This window comes from Bufo gargarizans, chromosome 2 (genome assembly GCF_014858855.1).
Source record: "Bufo gargarizans isolate SCDJY-AF-19 chromosome 2, ASM1485885v1, whole genome shotgun sequence".
Taxonomy (NCBI): domain Eukaryota; kingdom Metazoa; phylum Chordata; class Amphibia; order Anura; family Bufonidae; genus Bufo; species Bufo gargarizans.
Window position 1 is genome coordinate 590,064,809 of NC_058081.1, and position 15,591 is coordinate 590,080,399.

At 46.6% G+C, this 15,591-nt stretch overlaps 1 protein-coding gene across 2 annotated transcripts in view; it reads right to left on the reverse strand.

The window, feature by feature from the left end:
• The window catches only part of SKI (SKI proto-oncogene), a 72,838-nt gene extending 61,287 nt beyond the window's left edge, over positions 1-11,551 (reverse strand). For both annotated transcript variants that reach the window (XM_044281855.1, XM_044281854.1), the window contains exon 1: positions 10,296-11,551. In XM_044281855.1, coding sequence (XP_044137790.1) covers positions 10,296-11,213 — 918 coding nt within the window. In that variant the 5' untranslated portion in view covers positions 11,214-11,551. The remainder of the gene's footprint in view (positions 1-10,295) is intronic.
• Positions 11,552-15,591: the final 4,040 nt, after the last annotated feature.

The following is a 15,591-nucleotide window of genomic DNA, read 5'->3' on the forward strand; positions in this document are numbered from 1 at the left end:
AGACCTCAGCATACGTGCACTCTGAAGAAGGCGTATGTAGACCTGCAAGTTCTCCGTTATCTTAAGCCCAATAAAAGGATGCTTTAATACTGGGGGCATTTAAGGAAGAAGATCACGTCTGTTCCCAAGAAAAAGAAGAAAAAAAAAAAAAAAAAAAAAAAAAAAAAAATGCCACAAAACCCAAGCAGTGGAATTTGGTGTCTGTCCAGGAAGTGTTCCCCAGACGCAGCAAAGACGACAGATCCTGTTTCTGAAGTAAATGCCCTTGTCTACAAAGTGAACCAGTCTAGTGGAGGCCCGCCCGCCCACCCCCCCCCCCCCCCCTTCTACATACACAAAAAAAAAAAAAAATGTAAAGCTCAAGTATGGAAAGATCATAAACTAGATGTTTTCAGATCCCTACCTAAAGAGAATTTGCCTGAGGAAATCTAGGTCTAATAAAAACCTAGACAAAAAAAAAAAAAAAAAAAAGAGGGGACCTCAAAACCAATTCAACACTGGCACAAAAATTTCTCTATAAAAGCAACTGCTGCAACCGGAGGTCATGATGGAAACGTCCAGAGGCACATTCAGTGCGGCACGTTAATACATCCTTCGGCAGTAGACATTAATAGGTAATTCACAGCCACTTTAAGAACCCTTAAATATATATTTAGCTTGGATGGCACAGCCCTTGGATTCTTGTACTTGATGTTTACATTGGGAACGGTTATACGTATGTAAGTGTCATAATGAGAAGGAGACGTCGGGAGGTTTGAACGGGGATTCTGTAAACAGGAAGTGGCAGAGACAAGAATTCAAACACTAATGTATTATACAACCACCGACATATTAGTCACATCTTCACGAAGACGTTCTGCTCCATTTACAGCCCACGCTCGTGCAGTAATGAGTGGGAACAATCCCAAGAGAACTTCGCTTTGCTGGTGCATGCGCGAGATTTCAAGGCTAGGCATCAAAGCAGTGAGGAGGCACGGCCCTGGGAATCTCACAGGAGTGGAGTGGCAATAGGGAAAGGTGGAGGTGAAGAGAAGCTTCAAGACCCTCATTTACAAAAGGCAGCCATAGATGTCACAATTTGCACCCCTAATCAACCAACATCCGGATGCTGGTCCCCTAATCAACCCCAACTTTTACAATGGGGATTATTTTCCCATGTCTTACTAGGACTATGATCCAAATATTTGAAACCGGTTGACTACTTGTTCAAACCCAAGGACCAAATTTCTACTGGTGGTGAAGAATTGTTGTAATGCCACAAACCTAATGATGGCCACCAATGCTGAATTGTCAATAGTGATCGCCTGGTCTATTTGTCAGCAATCTCGCCCTATTCTTCGGTGACATTGTTGGTAGATGCTTCAGTCAATCCTCTATAAGGGTTGTTATCCTTGTGTAGGCGGCAAAATATGTAGGCACTATACAAAAGATGTATTCCAATAGGGATAAGAGCTTCTCTAGCCAACAGGTCATGATCTAACTGCAAGGTCCCACTCCACTAAAGCCTTTCAAGGGACACTCTAGAAGGCACAAAAATCGCATTCCAGAAAGGAAGCCCAAGACTCTTTTGTCTTGTGGATTTTGCACTCCATGGCTGCACAAAGAACACTTGAACTTCAAAAAAACTTACTAAACACCAGCCTGTTGCTGGGGCTCTTAACGGCTGCCTCCTTAGGCTACAGATACCAGGCTTAGCCACATGAATTACATTAATCCAGACAGGCCTACTTTTACAGTATTTTTTATTTTTTTATCTACCAGGTTTTCCCATAATATGAAGAACTAATTAAACGGCAGGTTATGACTCAAGATTCACTCTAGACTTATCAAATCACAGATGCACACTGCAAAAATCTTACAACCCAGGGATAGATAGACAACATATCCACTCAATGCGTCTGCTAACACCTTGGATTCTATAGAGACACTGTAACCCGGCACAATGAACCATTCTCAAAGTTCGCTGGCGCCCTTCTCACAGGAGAGGCATTTATACATCTGTACCAATCCATCATCAGATAGTATTAACCATTCGCAGTCATCAGGGTTGTAGTTTCACTCGCTACGCATTCCAACGGGGCTGAATAAGAAGGGGAAAAAAAATAAAAATCCTACATGCACACAAAACAGGAAATTCACAGCTTTCCTAGACATTCAGAACCACCAAAAACTTCACAAATTAACGGCAAAACTGTGAAAAGTGATTAAGTCGCGGCACTTCGCACATGAACTTACAACTGCTAATTAAAAACCTCCTACTTAGTTGACTATATTTGCATACCACTCAGTCTAAAACGCATAATTAAAACGGGGCAGACGGCCACAGCGCAAAAAAAGGTGGGATATTTTTACCCCCCTTCCTTTAGAATAGTAAAACGTAAATCCTGGCAAAGAATAAGCTGCAAGGAAAGTTTTTAAGAAGAGTCCCTCCCCATTCAAGTCTCAAATGTGAATTAACAAAACAAAATGGCAATTGCCTGTGGAGCCTATCCCAAAAACCTGTACTCGTCCTGACAAAGGTCTATAGCACCATGAAAAAACAAAAAAGGGCAGCGATGTTAGAAACTCAGACAGGATTATGCAAAAACTAAGGTCTTCAAAAACTTCAAAAGTCCAACCTTAAAAAGCCTGTCCAGGGAATTGTTTGGGGCTGAGGGTGAATGTAAAAAAAAAAAAAAAGTTTTCAGAGACCCTTTTGAAAGGAGCCTCCATTTTTGGCCAAATTCCTTTCATCAGGCTGCACTGAAGATCTCTTAACTTCTGGCTTCTTCGAGGACCCCTGTAGATCCAACTATTAGTATAAGAAGGCAAGAGTATATCCTATTAAGCAAGAGTTAAATGACCCTTTATTTGTTAAATTCTGCTCTATAAGGCTACATGCACACGAACGTTGTTCGTTTCTGTGTCCGTTCCATTTTATTTACGGATAGGATGCGGACCCATTCATTTCAATGGGTCTGCAAAAAAACGCGGACAGCACAAAGTGCTGTCCACATCAGTATGTCTGTTCTGTTGCCCTGCAAAAAATAAAAATATAGTACATGTCCTTTTTTTCTAGTTTACGGAAAAGGATAGGCATTACAATGGATCCGCAAAAAAATAAAACACACACGGATACCATACAGAACGTCATCTGATTTTTGCGGATCCGCAAAACACATACGGTCGTGTGCATGTAGCCTAACACAATGAATCATTAGCCTCCATGAAGCTGAGAACCAAGAAGGTCCCTCACAGAATGAAGAACCCATACTAGATACAGCTTGCTGCTGCTCTTCTTTAGGTGTACGATACCACTAGATCTATGCAGGGAGATCCTCCATTACCATCTTTTTTGAAAATACTTTGCTTTGCATATAAAACAGGACATCCCCCCCACTGCAGCTATCCTACAGGGAACTTACTTCCTCCCCCTTAGACAAGCAGCCCATTCAGCAGAAACTGAAATCCCACGATGCAATGCAGCAGAACAGGAGGAGAGATAAAAAAAAAAAAAGATCCTATACTGCAGTAAGGCTGGTACGTTTACAGGAGGGCAACCTACAGTATGCTACGCCTGCTGCATCATGATTAGTAGAACTTCTTCTGGATAGTGATAGCCTACAGATGAAGTTAAATGCCTTAAGAAAAACCAGATACACCCCCCTTCCCCTGGCCAGAACTCTTCCAGTCTTCTAGTCTGGATAAAACCGCCAGACTGTACAGCAAAAGACTCAAAGGTGTTAAGCTACAGACATAATGATTCCCACTCGATCAGACGACTCTCTCTATGGATTGGTGTCTGAGAACCGAATCAGAAATCCATACAATCAAACCATCGCGTTGTCCCACATGGGGACTTGCTCATCGTACGGCAATAGTTTTACGTCTGCTGATCGAGCAATCTTTTGCCGTTGCAGGATCGGGCAGATCCTGACAATTATAGACCCTTCTAACTAAAGCGAAGGAGCATTTGCAGAATAAAGTCCTCCCCCGATCTATTGACTCTAGCTCCTCTTCAACACACGACCTCATTCAATTCTAATTAACCTGCCGAGGTGTCCGCTTTGACCCCACCTCTCAGTCGCAGTTTACTTCCACTGTTAAATCTAAGTCGCTGTAGGGTGAGACTTGTCCCCGAGCCTTTGATAACAGCTACAAGGTCCCACATGAGGCGTTGCAACTGGCTGGGACAGAGATAAGCCACTGCAGGCTTTACTTAGCATTCAACTTTGCCCTCCTGACAAAAAGCAAATGGCCTTTTCTAGGAATGCGGGAACACATGACATGGCCAGATCCTCCTCCTCCTCCCCCGCCCCAGTGACTGGACCGAGAGCCCACTTGGCAGACAAGGGGTTTGGGTTACATTGGTACAGTGCTGTTTAGTCTGTCAAGTTGGTCATGACCAGACACGAGCGAGCGCATTCCACACACCTGTTTAATATTAAATCAATCATCCTCCGCGGCCGCAGCCTGAAATTCAAGTTCCTTCAGTCACTCTCCAAGTCTTTTGTTTGGTTGCTTAAAAAGTGGGAGAAAGAAGTCTTGGGTGGGGTGGGGGTTGATGTAAACAGCCTACAGCGCAGATCTGGAAGGGATGAATGGCTTAGAGCGGGCAAGGGGAGGGGTGAATGGGTGCAGAAGGCTTGGCAGTTATATTTACCCAATCTTTGTTAGGTTTTCATGTGGGATTTAGATTTTTATTTTCTATAATGCTTGTATTGATCTGCCGGTTAAACCCTGAGATTAGGCAGAAATAATACACCTTGTCCACATGCGAAGAAGTGAATGTGGAACTGGATAGGTTGGCGGTATTGTCTTTGCTTGGCATTCTTTGCAGGCGACATAAGCTAAGATTTTTATATATATATATATATATATATATATATATATATATATATATATATATATATATATATATATATATATATATCTCTATCTATCTATCAATAATACTAAAACCATTTGTGCTCTTCTCATTAACCATTTATAGGGATAAGGTCTACATGGCACTGCTGACCAGAAGTGGGGGGGGGGGGGGGGGGTAACTTGAAAGAAGCCAAATGCTTAGAGAACTGAATCTTAAAATTAAGAGTTCTGGAAATGAATCTGGAGGTTCTCCCAATAGTCATCAGCTTCTCCAGACAAGTAAATTCCAAGCAAGGATCGGGAAGTCAGACTTCCCATAGAAGAGGTACACTTGGGCGGGCGGAAAAACTTCCCTTATAGAAAACTGCATCCAGAACTGAGGAGATATTGCCTTTGCAAGACCCCACAGGCAAATCCTCCATTGACATCTGTATGGACATAGACGAAAGTCCACATGACCAGAACATGTTTCGTTTGGTCAAAATCTGAGACCTCCAGGTGGAAACCTATACATCCTTATAATAGATACAAACACATACAAAGCCATGGGACCATCAGAGTGGGTCATGAAGCAATTCATATTGGTAAGGGCCTCCACCACTTCTAGGAGAACTCAACCGGCACTTCAATGAGTCTCTATGGAATCAAAGAGTCTGCGCCGTTCACTCTGTCACGTCAAGAGTAATTGGTGGTTTTAGCTGCCTGGTAAAATTATCCCTCCTGTCGTAATCAGCATGATTTCAATTTAACTCATATTTTATTTAATATCCGTGCCTGTATAATTAAAGAATGAAAAATGGTGTTGAAGCCACTTTTATATTAGGCAACGGCATAAATCTGATTAACGCTGCAGGTCCCTGACAATATCATAAATATACAAAAAATAAATAAATCAGATGCGACAGCCTCCCACTTCTGAAATATTCAATAATCTCCTACCGACGCCAATCGATACGTGGACGGCACTACGTCTCCAGAAGGATCAATAGACCAAAATCGAACGCACGGATTTCGTGTTCACATCCCTGGCGTACATTATAGCGAGCTCCAGGCTGAAAGAGGTTAAAGATCTTAGTAATTCCAAAAAAATACAAAAATCTCACTGTCTGACCCTATTAATGTTCAGGTATACAGAATGTGCAGACTCTGCACAAGAGCGTGCTTAGGATGTTACTAATACACAATTCTGATGAAATCATTGTTAACACCCCCCCGCCCATGTCACCGACCAGCCGTCACCGCAGCCCAGGAATAGGATGTCTGGCTTTCAACAGTTTCGAGACACCACTGCATTGAGTAATCCCTATAGTTGACTAATACCCGATAACTGTTTTAAAAAGGAATGGAGAGGAAGGAGTTAATATATTAATGTCTGTGTATATGTGTAATATATTATACATAAACACACATATAGACCACCAGTCCTTAAGACGTCATCTTCTGCCACCCAGCTGTCCCAACATCCTGAACCAATCAATGTAGCGCCACACAATGGAAAGAAGCCTGGGATAGCTGGTCTTCAGCCTTACTGGTGTTCACCTAGCTGTCCAAAACGCCCTGACCTGATCAATACGTGAGCCCTATACCATAACTAGGAGGGGGGAGTTGGGTGATCAATTCTCCAGCCATCGTGGTGGTCTGAACCAAACCGGAAGCCATATGGTAGCATCACACCATAACTAGGAAGGCTATCTTGGAAAAGCTAGGCGATACATACTGATGGTCACCCAGCTTTCTCGTAAACAGCCAAACAGAACTTAGTCTATGAATTGCTTGGTCCAAACGATTGCCCAAATTTCTGGAAGCTGACCCATGAGGACCCAAGAATCCAGAGATGCATTCAGCAAATGACTCCAGGAGGTGCTCGTCTGCCCAGCTCCGCCATCTATGCCCTATTTAACCCACGCTTCCTAACACTTGATATCCTGTCTACTGCATCGGGGTCCTTTATCAACGCTCCAGCAGACACCACACAAAAGGATGTGACTTTTTTTTTTTCCCGATCTCTGAGGAACGCTTACACAATCAAGAGATGACCTCAAACCTAACTCCACACACACTTGACCGACTAGATCATGATAGATCTGGTGTGTTACCAAACCAAAAAGAGGTCCAGAATCAGACCTTGTCGCCATGCCCTTAGTGGTGGGGGAGAAAGGCTTGTGCCACCATTAACTGCATGGCATGGCCATTCGTGGCGCCAGCTGCCGCCAATCTTGCCGTGTTTCTGCTATTCGTTCTGAAGTGCTTCTACTGGAGTACATGAGACATGGGCCGGGTAACTGCTTCCATCTTATTTAATCTCAAGAGCGCCTGACTAGGAGCAACCAGTGCCATTTACAGGCAGAGAGTCCAGGGAGAGAGAGGAAGAGATGGATAATGGGGAGGGGAGGGGGGGATGCCCATGGGGCGAGAAAAGCCAAATGAGATTTAGATCTATCGAGATAAACAGTAAGTTGAAGAGACGCCCTGCAGGAACAAAAAGGAATAAAGACTTCAGCTGGCGTGAAACTCCATAGCTGGTCGGTGCATGCTGGGGGTTGTACTTTCACGAGACCTATTGAAAAAATAAAAATAAAAAAAAAAAGTTGGGTGGCTACAGCAAATTTCTTATTCAAGGAATTGTCCAGACCAGGGCTAATTAGAACCAGCAGCCCCTTCCCCTTAGTTCATTCATCTCCCTATTGGAGAACTGTCTGAAAGATATTATAATGGAGCAATTACCAGGTCTAATTTAGTCTTGCTTCAGCCTATAGAAGCCAATGGCACTGGACAAACCAGTGCATGTCACGTTATAACTGTATGGAGATGCCATACACGTGCGCCATTTGTCGCTACGCCCATCCACACGAGGAAAAATTCTTGGCGCACACCAGTCACTTAGCAACCCTTGACGAGGAGACGAGCGCCCCACTACGTGCGTGAAGCGTGGGGAGTACACAACACACAAAGATCTACTGGACTTAGGAGATAGAAAAAATAAAAATAAAATAAACACCCGTCTATTGTGGGAGCAGAGTCTGCATTCACAAGATAGCGGCATGCAAAAGTGCAGGCAAAGCAGGTCTGACAAGCGTGGAACAGACACGTTATATATTCGGGAGGCCCATTCATCAGGTCAGGAGTTGGGGGGGGGGGCGACTTGGATAGTCTGCACTGTGCACCGAATGTCAAATAACACAATTTCAAAAAAAAAATATATATATATATATATATATATATATATATATATATATATATATGCGCAAAATAAAAAAAAAGGATATAAAATATAGAAAGAAAATAATATAAATATATATATATATAAAAGCAATATACAAAACACACAACACAAACTAGGGTCTGGCTGCAAATGGGTTAACCCCCACCTCCTAAACCAGTCTCGCAAAAAAAAAAAAAAAAAGCCGGTCTTTTCAGACAAGGCTATTCAAAGCTTCCAACCTCAATCCGTGATTAGCCGGGGATAGACAAGCCATTAAAAACGCATCCACCTCCAACTATCACAGATAATGTGCCTCATTAATGTTAACATCGCCACAATGGCTCTGACACACAGTTGTAAGGAACTCCTAGGGAAATTGGGAAGGAGGCTATTCACTAATAATAAGTGAGGGGGGACGGGGAGGACAGCGAAAAAAATAATAAAAAGAGAGGGGGGGGGGGTTAAGCAATAATGTGATTTAATTGGCCTCCCAAGTAGAGATTGGTAAATGCAACTTTTATTATCCGCCCGGAGAATCGAGAGCGTCACACGCGCTTCATGCCGACCGGCGATGAATAGCCAGATCGGATCGGGGATGTGAACCTGTACAGTTACTCAATGGTACAAAGGCATAGCCAGCCCCCCCCCCCCCCCCCGCCTTTACTCTTCTGAAAAATTGCTAATTTTTTATTTTTTGACTACAATTGAATTTTTAACCAATTGAAATACTGGTTTCTTCAGAATGTATAAGAGCGGAAGGGGTTAAGCAAGTACGCTGATAAAAATATAAAATAAAATCCCGCCGCCATTAGCGCTAGTAATAAATTATACATAAAATATAAAAAAATATATAAAAAAGCACAGGAAGGATTAAAATTACGGGAGTGCAGTATGTCATCTTTCCAGGCTCTTAAGTGCTGCCCACTAAGTCGGATCGGTGCCAGCTTTACGCACACTGGCATCCACATATGGCGGAGTCCAGACGCCTGAAATAAAACCGCTAGCGTCTGGACAGTCAGTCTGGGTGGCGGGGCCCTCCTGGTTCCCGCCGCTCCTACTTCTTGCACACGCAATGCAGAGGAGACCGTCAGCAGTCTGGCGGCAGGTGCCTAAAGTGAAGAGGCTGGCGTTCCTAGAAAGAACCAACCGACTGAGGCTGCAAGGGGACGACGTATAGAGAGGAACCCGCAGGACGATGCCTGTCTGACACCTGCCACTCGCCATGCTGTAACCGCAGAGAATCCTGCCCGAGGGTTGAGATCAGGGACGACCCCCCCCCCCCCCCTCAACATGCGGCCCTCCAGCTGTTGCAAAACTACAACTCCCAACAGCTGTAAGCTGTCCGGGCTTGCTGGGGGTTGTAGTTTTGCCACAGTTGGAGGGCTGCAGGTTGGGCATCAGATGACAGCCATGTGCAAGACACAGGGTTGTCACCAGGTCACACTAAAAGCCACTTAAAAAGGATGGCTGTTTGTTGACTGCTGCCCGGCGACAGGCGGGTCACTTTCCTAGCACCCATAGGTGACAGATCACCCCTCCTAGGTGGTAGGTTACCAGGAGGTCAGCGCCTCTCACAACACCACACGAGGAAGTCGCCCACAACCCGGACAAGAGCAAAGGACACCTTTATGGTGGCCAATAACTTCTGCCTCGCTGCCCCCAAACAAACTTGAACTGCAATTAACCCATAGGAGGGAAAAAAAAAAAAAAAAAAAAAGGAGCGAGAGAGCGCAGGGCTGAAGACCCCAGTACTGACAAGCAGCCTCACACATTAACCCCTCGTTACCAAAACACAGCCAGCACTCCAAAACTATAACTCCCAGCGTGCACCCTTATTTGGCTGCTCTGCCGACTCGCGCCGGGGGTTGTAGTTTCACCACAGCCGGAGTGGTCGACACAACATTAAAAGGTCCTCCGACCCCCTATAGACACATACATGACGCCAAATCCGGGCTGGACCCCGAAGAAAAAAAAACTCTCTACCTTCGCCGGGTGACGGCGACCATAGCAGCCAGGGGGTTAAATCCATATGTCAGGTAATAAACAGAGTTCTACGGGACCGGTCATCGCCAGGCTGGACCGGACCCGCGCGACCCACAGCGGTCCGGTTTTGACAGCTCGCCAGGGCTTAACCCCTTAGCTGCCAGAGCCGAGAATACAGTACATACAGGGTGGGGGGGGTTCATGCACGGCCCCCCCTGACTAGAACACATCAGCCCCTGACAACCCAGTCCTGACAACTCACCCTGGCCGCTTTCCTCTTGTACTTGTTGCTGTAGTCGAACTTGTCCTTCATGTCGTCCAGCAGCCGCCCGAGCCGGGCCTGCTCGTCCTCGCTGGAGTAGTCCGGGGCCAGCAGGATGTACGCCCGCCAGTTGGCCGAGTCGAAGCCCCAGTGGCAGGTCCGGTTCTCCAGCGCCTTGTGTGAATGCACCACGAACTTGTGCGGCGCGTAGAGTAGGCGGCAGTCCAGGCACTGGATGCAGGGGGCGCTCGGGTTCCCGTACAGCTCCGGCACGAAGAGCCCCTTGCACTTGCCGAAGCACTCGTGGTAGACCCTGAAGCTCTTCTCCGTCACCTCCAGCTCCAGGGCGCCGCCGCCGCCGTCCTTCTTGCCGCACCGCGGCGGGTAGCTGCCCCCGTACAGCAGCGCGTTGCACAGCCGCTCGGCGTCCGTCTTGGTGATGAGGCCGCAGGAGGGCGCCGAGAAGGGCAGGATGCCCATGACTTTGAGGATCTCCAGCTGGTCGGCCGTGCACCGGGAGCAGTAGACGTGCAGCTCGTCGCACACAGAGTTGATCTGCTGCAGGCTGAAGTCCCTCAGCACAGAGTTGAGGATCTGCGGGAGGCAAAGCCTCTTCTCGCCGCCGACCACGAAGCAGGAGATGGTCTCCCCTTCCAGGATGGTCTCGCACCTCTCGGTGGAGCGATCGGACGGGATGAAGAGGGGCCCCCCGGGGATGACGGGCGGGGGCTGCACCGGCAGCTGCAGGACGGACTCCGGTTCCTTCCCGCTCTCCTTCTTATGGTACATATCCTGCGCCCAGCGCGCCGAGAAGGCGGCCGGGCCGCCCAAGGAGCTCATGGAGCTCAGGTGGAACTGCTCCAGGGTCTTCTGGAGACCTGGATGAGGCTGGAAGCTCCTGCTCACAGCCTCCATCATTGGAGAAAAAGTAACAAGTCGCAGAAATCTTTCTTCTTCTTCTTAGCAACTTACAAGACAGATCCACAAGATATGGGGGGGGGGGGGGGATCACAAGTGCTCCATGTCCTCCGGCCGGCACTGCTGTCTGCTTCCCCCAGAACTCCTCTTCTCCAAGTGTCCTGTCTGCCAGAAAGAGTCGGGACGGTGACGTCAAACCAAGAGGAAAAAAAAAAAAAAGCCCCAACAATAACGTAGTTTCCAGCGGTCGAGTTGTCAGGAGTTTGTCGTCATGTTGTTGGGAAAGTTCGGTGTCGGAGCAGAGCTGCGCTCCCGTCCACGCACCCAGCCGGAATGCTTAGCTCATGGCTTGTGTCTGTCTGTGCCTGAGCGCCCTCCTCCTCCTCCCCCGTGTGTCTGTCCCCTCCCGCCCCTCTTTTCCTATGGCTTCTCCACCCCTTTCTCTCTCTCTGTTTGTTGGTGTCTGCCTCAGTCATTGAATCCCAGCCAAGAATGTGACCAACTCCCCAGGCTGGCTCTTCCAGGAACAACCTCCCTCCTGCAAGACTTTTTTTTTTTTTTTTTCCCTCTTACTGCAAAACGGAAAAAAAAATGGTCTGTGGAAAGGAAGGTAAATCTTGCGGTTGTGGGAGCGGAGAAGAGGGAAAAGGTGAGGCGGGAGGGTAAAGTAGAAAGACTGGACGGCGGGAGGTTCAGTCAGGTAATCGTTCTCATCTGTGGCTTTTTGACCTCTGAGTTTTTTGTTTTTTTCAGTTTTTTTTTGTGGGTAATTCTCAGGCTTCTTATTTTGTTTGTTTTCTTGTGGTTTATGGTGTCCCCAGGTTGTTGCGTTTGTTTTCAGGTCAAATATTTAAAAACATTTTGACGTGGTTTATTTAAATTAATGTTCTCTGAAAAATCTAGGTGATATGAATTTTATTACATTTTTTTTTTTTTTTTACAGGTCCGTAGGCAGAACCGTTCACTTCAATGGTGGCTTGAAGAAAAACGGGAAATGTGCATTCTGCGTCAGCATGTCCGCATATATCCGTTCTGCCCCAAAAAATAGAACATGTCCTATTCTTGTCCATTTTGCGGACAGGCATTTACTACAATGGATACGCAAAAAATAAATAAAAATAATACGGCCGTGTGCATGAGCCCTAAGGCCCCTTTCATGCGAGCGAGTATTCCGCGCGGGTGCAATGCGTAATGCGAACGAATAGCACCCACACTGAATCTGGACCCATTCACTTCAATGGGGCTGTGCACATGAGCGTTGGTTTTCACGCATCACTTGTGTGTTGTGTGAAAATCGCAGCAAGCTCTATGTTCTGCGATTTCACACAAACCTTGGCCCCATAGAAATGAATAGGGCTGCGTGATAAATCGCATCCGCAAGCAAGTGTAAACATTTGTTTTTTGATCACGCGTGTGCAAAACGCATTAAATTGCATTGCACCCGTGTAATAAAAACTGAACTACCGAACGCGATCGCAAACAAAACTTAATGGACTTGCTTGCGAAATCGCACAGTTTTCACTGAACGCATCCGGACCTTATCCGGACACGCTCGTCTGCAAGGGGCCTAAGGGCTGTTTCACACGAGCGAGTCCATTGCGGGAATCGCGCTCCGTGTGCGAGTGTGATCCTCCGCTCTGGACTTGCAGGAGCGCACGACATTATACTGATTTATAATGCTGTGTGTCTCTGCTTGACCTTGTTTCTACAGAATCATACTGACAGCTTTATGTCACTATAAGGCCATGCAGAGACACATAGCATTATAAATCATGATAACGCCGTGCGCTCCTGCAAGTCCAGAGCGGAGGATCACACACGGAGCGCGATTCCCGCAATGGACTCGCTCGTGTGAAACAGCCCTAAGAGTTCAGGTCTGCACTCCCACAATATGGCGTCCTGCTGCTCAGGCTGAGTTCACACCACCGCTGGATATGTCCAATGTTCTGCTCAGCAAAACAACAGAAATAACGGAAGTTTTGGGCGGGGCACATAACTGACCTGAACAACGCCGACTATGATGGAGTCCGTTCAGTATCTGTTCAGAACCGTCTTTTTACCGAACTAAAAAGTCCTGTCATCCGCTCTTTTTTTTTTACAGAATCTGCGACCGGGGCTTCGACCATGCAGATTTGGACGTGCCCTGAGCTGTTTTGTCCAGTAAAATGGCGAACACCATAATGGAAACCTGACAGAATTCATTATAGTGAATTAAATTCCTCAGGCGCCATTGCGGTCTGTCATCTGGCGCGTCATTTTCGTTGTTCTCCCTTTTGAACGGATTTCAGATACTGTGTTGACCAGATTTTTTCCCCCTCTTATAACATATGGGAGAAATACGGTTGCCTGATATTTGGCTACTGAACTATAGACACATAAAGCCGTACTTGCCACCGTGTGGCGTATATGGCGGTTAAGACATGCGCCACTGTCACATATGCGAAAGTGTTGGATGGTTTTTATGACTTGGTCGAGCCTCTTTTCGCCGTCCTCCCCGCATTCACACTAGTTGGTTGAACAGGTTTGGCGGTGTATATGGCCCCTTACCCGTGCGCCTCCATGCAGGTTCTGTCCACATGGCTCTGCCTCATGCAGGAGACAACCTGCCCAACACTTTGAGGGCGGAGTCACCGTTTTTTCTTTCAGGCTACTTTCCGTTTGTGAGATCCGTTCAGGGCTCTCACAAGCGGTCCAAAACAGATCCGTTTTGCCCTAATGCATTCTGAATAGAAAAGGATCCGCTCAGAATGCATCAGTTTGCCTCCGTTCCGTCTCCATTCCGCTCTGGAGGCCGACACCAAGACGATGCCTGCAGCTGTCCACCTGACGAAACGGAGCCAAACGGATCCGTTCTGGCACACAATGTAAGTCAATGGGGATGGATCCGTTTTCTCTGGCACAATAGAAAACAAATCCGTCCCCCACTGACTTTCAATGGTGTTCAATGCGGATCCGTCACGGCTATAGAAGACATAATACAACCGGATCCATTCATGACGGATGCATGCGGTTGTATTATTGTAACGGAAGCGTTTTTGCAGATCCATGACAGATCCGCAAAAAATACTAGTGTGAAAGTAGCCTAACTTAGCATTTTTCAACACTTCTGTCTTTTTTTTGGTGTTATGTTTTGTCAAAAATGTTTTTTTTTTTTTGTTTGTTTTGCTTTTTTAAGCAGCATGTTGAGGCAGGGGCACTGTTTTCAGGCCTTTTTTATATAGGAGAAAACAACATGACTAAAAGCCATTCAGACATTAAGAAAAACACCACTACAAATGCTATAAACTCATGCAGGGTGCAAAAAAAGAGATGCAAACGGTTTTTATGGCCTTTTTTAGAGTAAAGTACCGTGGAATCAGTGTGTGTATGACCTACTGCAAGGTTCATACTTATCTGCACCCTGGCGCCTGCTCACCCGGTCCCCGGCTTGTTTACTTCCAGCCCGGTGTGGACATGGTCACCTGTGCCAGTGACTGGTTTCAGCAGTGACGTGTCCTCAGGGACCCAGCAGTGACATGCCTCCCAGGGACACGCCACCTCTGAAGCCAGTCATTGGCGACAGTGGAATTCATGCTCAGACAGATGTAAACAAGCTGGGTATCCCGCAGTGGTCAGGGCTCAGGACCAGACCGGAGCGGCGCAAAGCAGATAAATATGACTCTTTCAATGGGTCATACACGAGAGATAACTGAAAACCCTTAGACGCCTCAGTATAGCAGTGTCATATTACAAGGATAACGTCACCCTTTTTGTGTCTTCCAGGTCTCTTCACCACCTCGTTGGTTCTGGAGCGCTGGGGTCCTAGGTTCGAATCCGACCAAGGACAACATCTGTGCGGATTTTGTATGTTCTCCCCGTGTTCGTGGGGGTTTCCTCCCACACCGATAGCGAACTTAGATTGTGAGCTCCATTGGAGACAATGATAATATCTGTAAAGCGCCGCGGAATATGTCAGCGCTATATCCGTGCGTAAACTATCCACTATCAGCTATATGCACTATGAATTGTAGCAAGGTACGAGAAATTCCCAACCATAAGAGCTGACAGTCTCAGGCGGGATGCAATGGCTGGTAGAGTAGGACTCTGGATTGCGGTACCGGCATACCTTCAGCCATGTTGTGCGCACGTTCCCATCAGCAGTCTATATGAAGTCCATTTTGTCTGCCCTGTAATCAAGGTCAAGTGCGTTTCCTATTCCGTCTGTACTCGGATTCCCGTCATTCTCCCAGGGAGAATAATCTATTTAAGAACAATCACTTATCATATGCTCCATATTGTTTGGTCATAATGCCGTGAGATCCGCCATCTGGTTTCCGATCAACAGCATTCAAATGAGGCTTCCGACAACAGAGGGTCGCGTCTGAGGCTCCCAAAAACC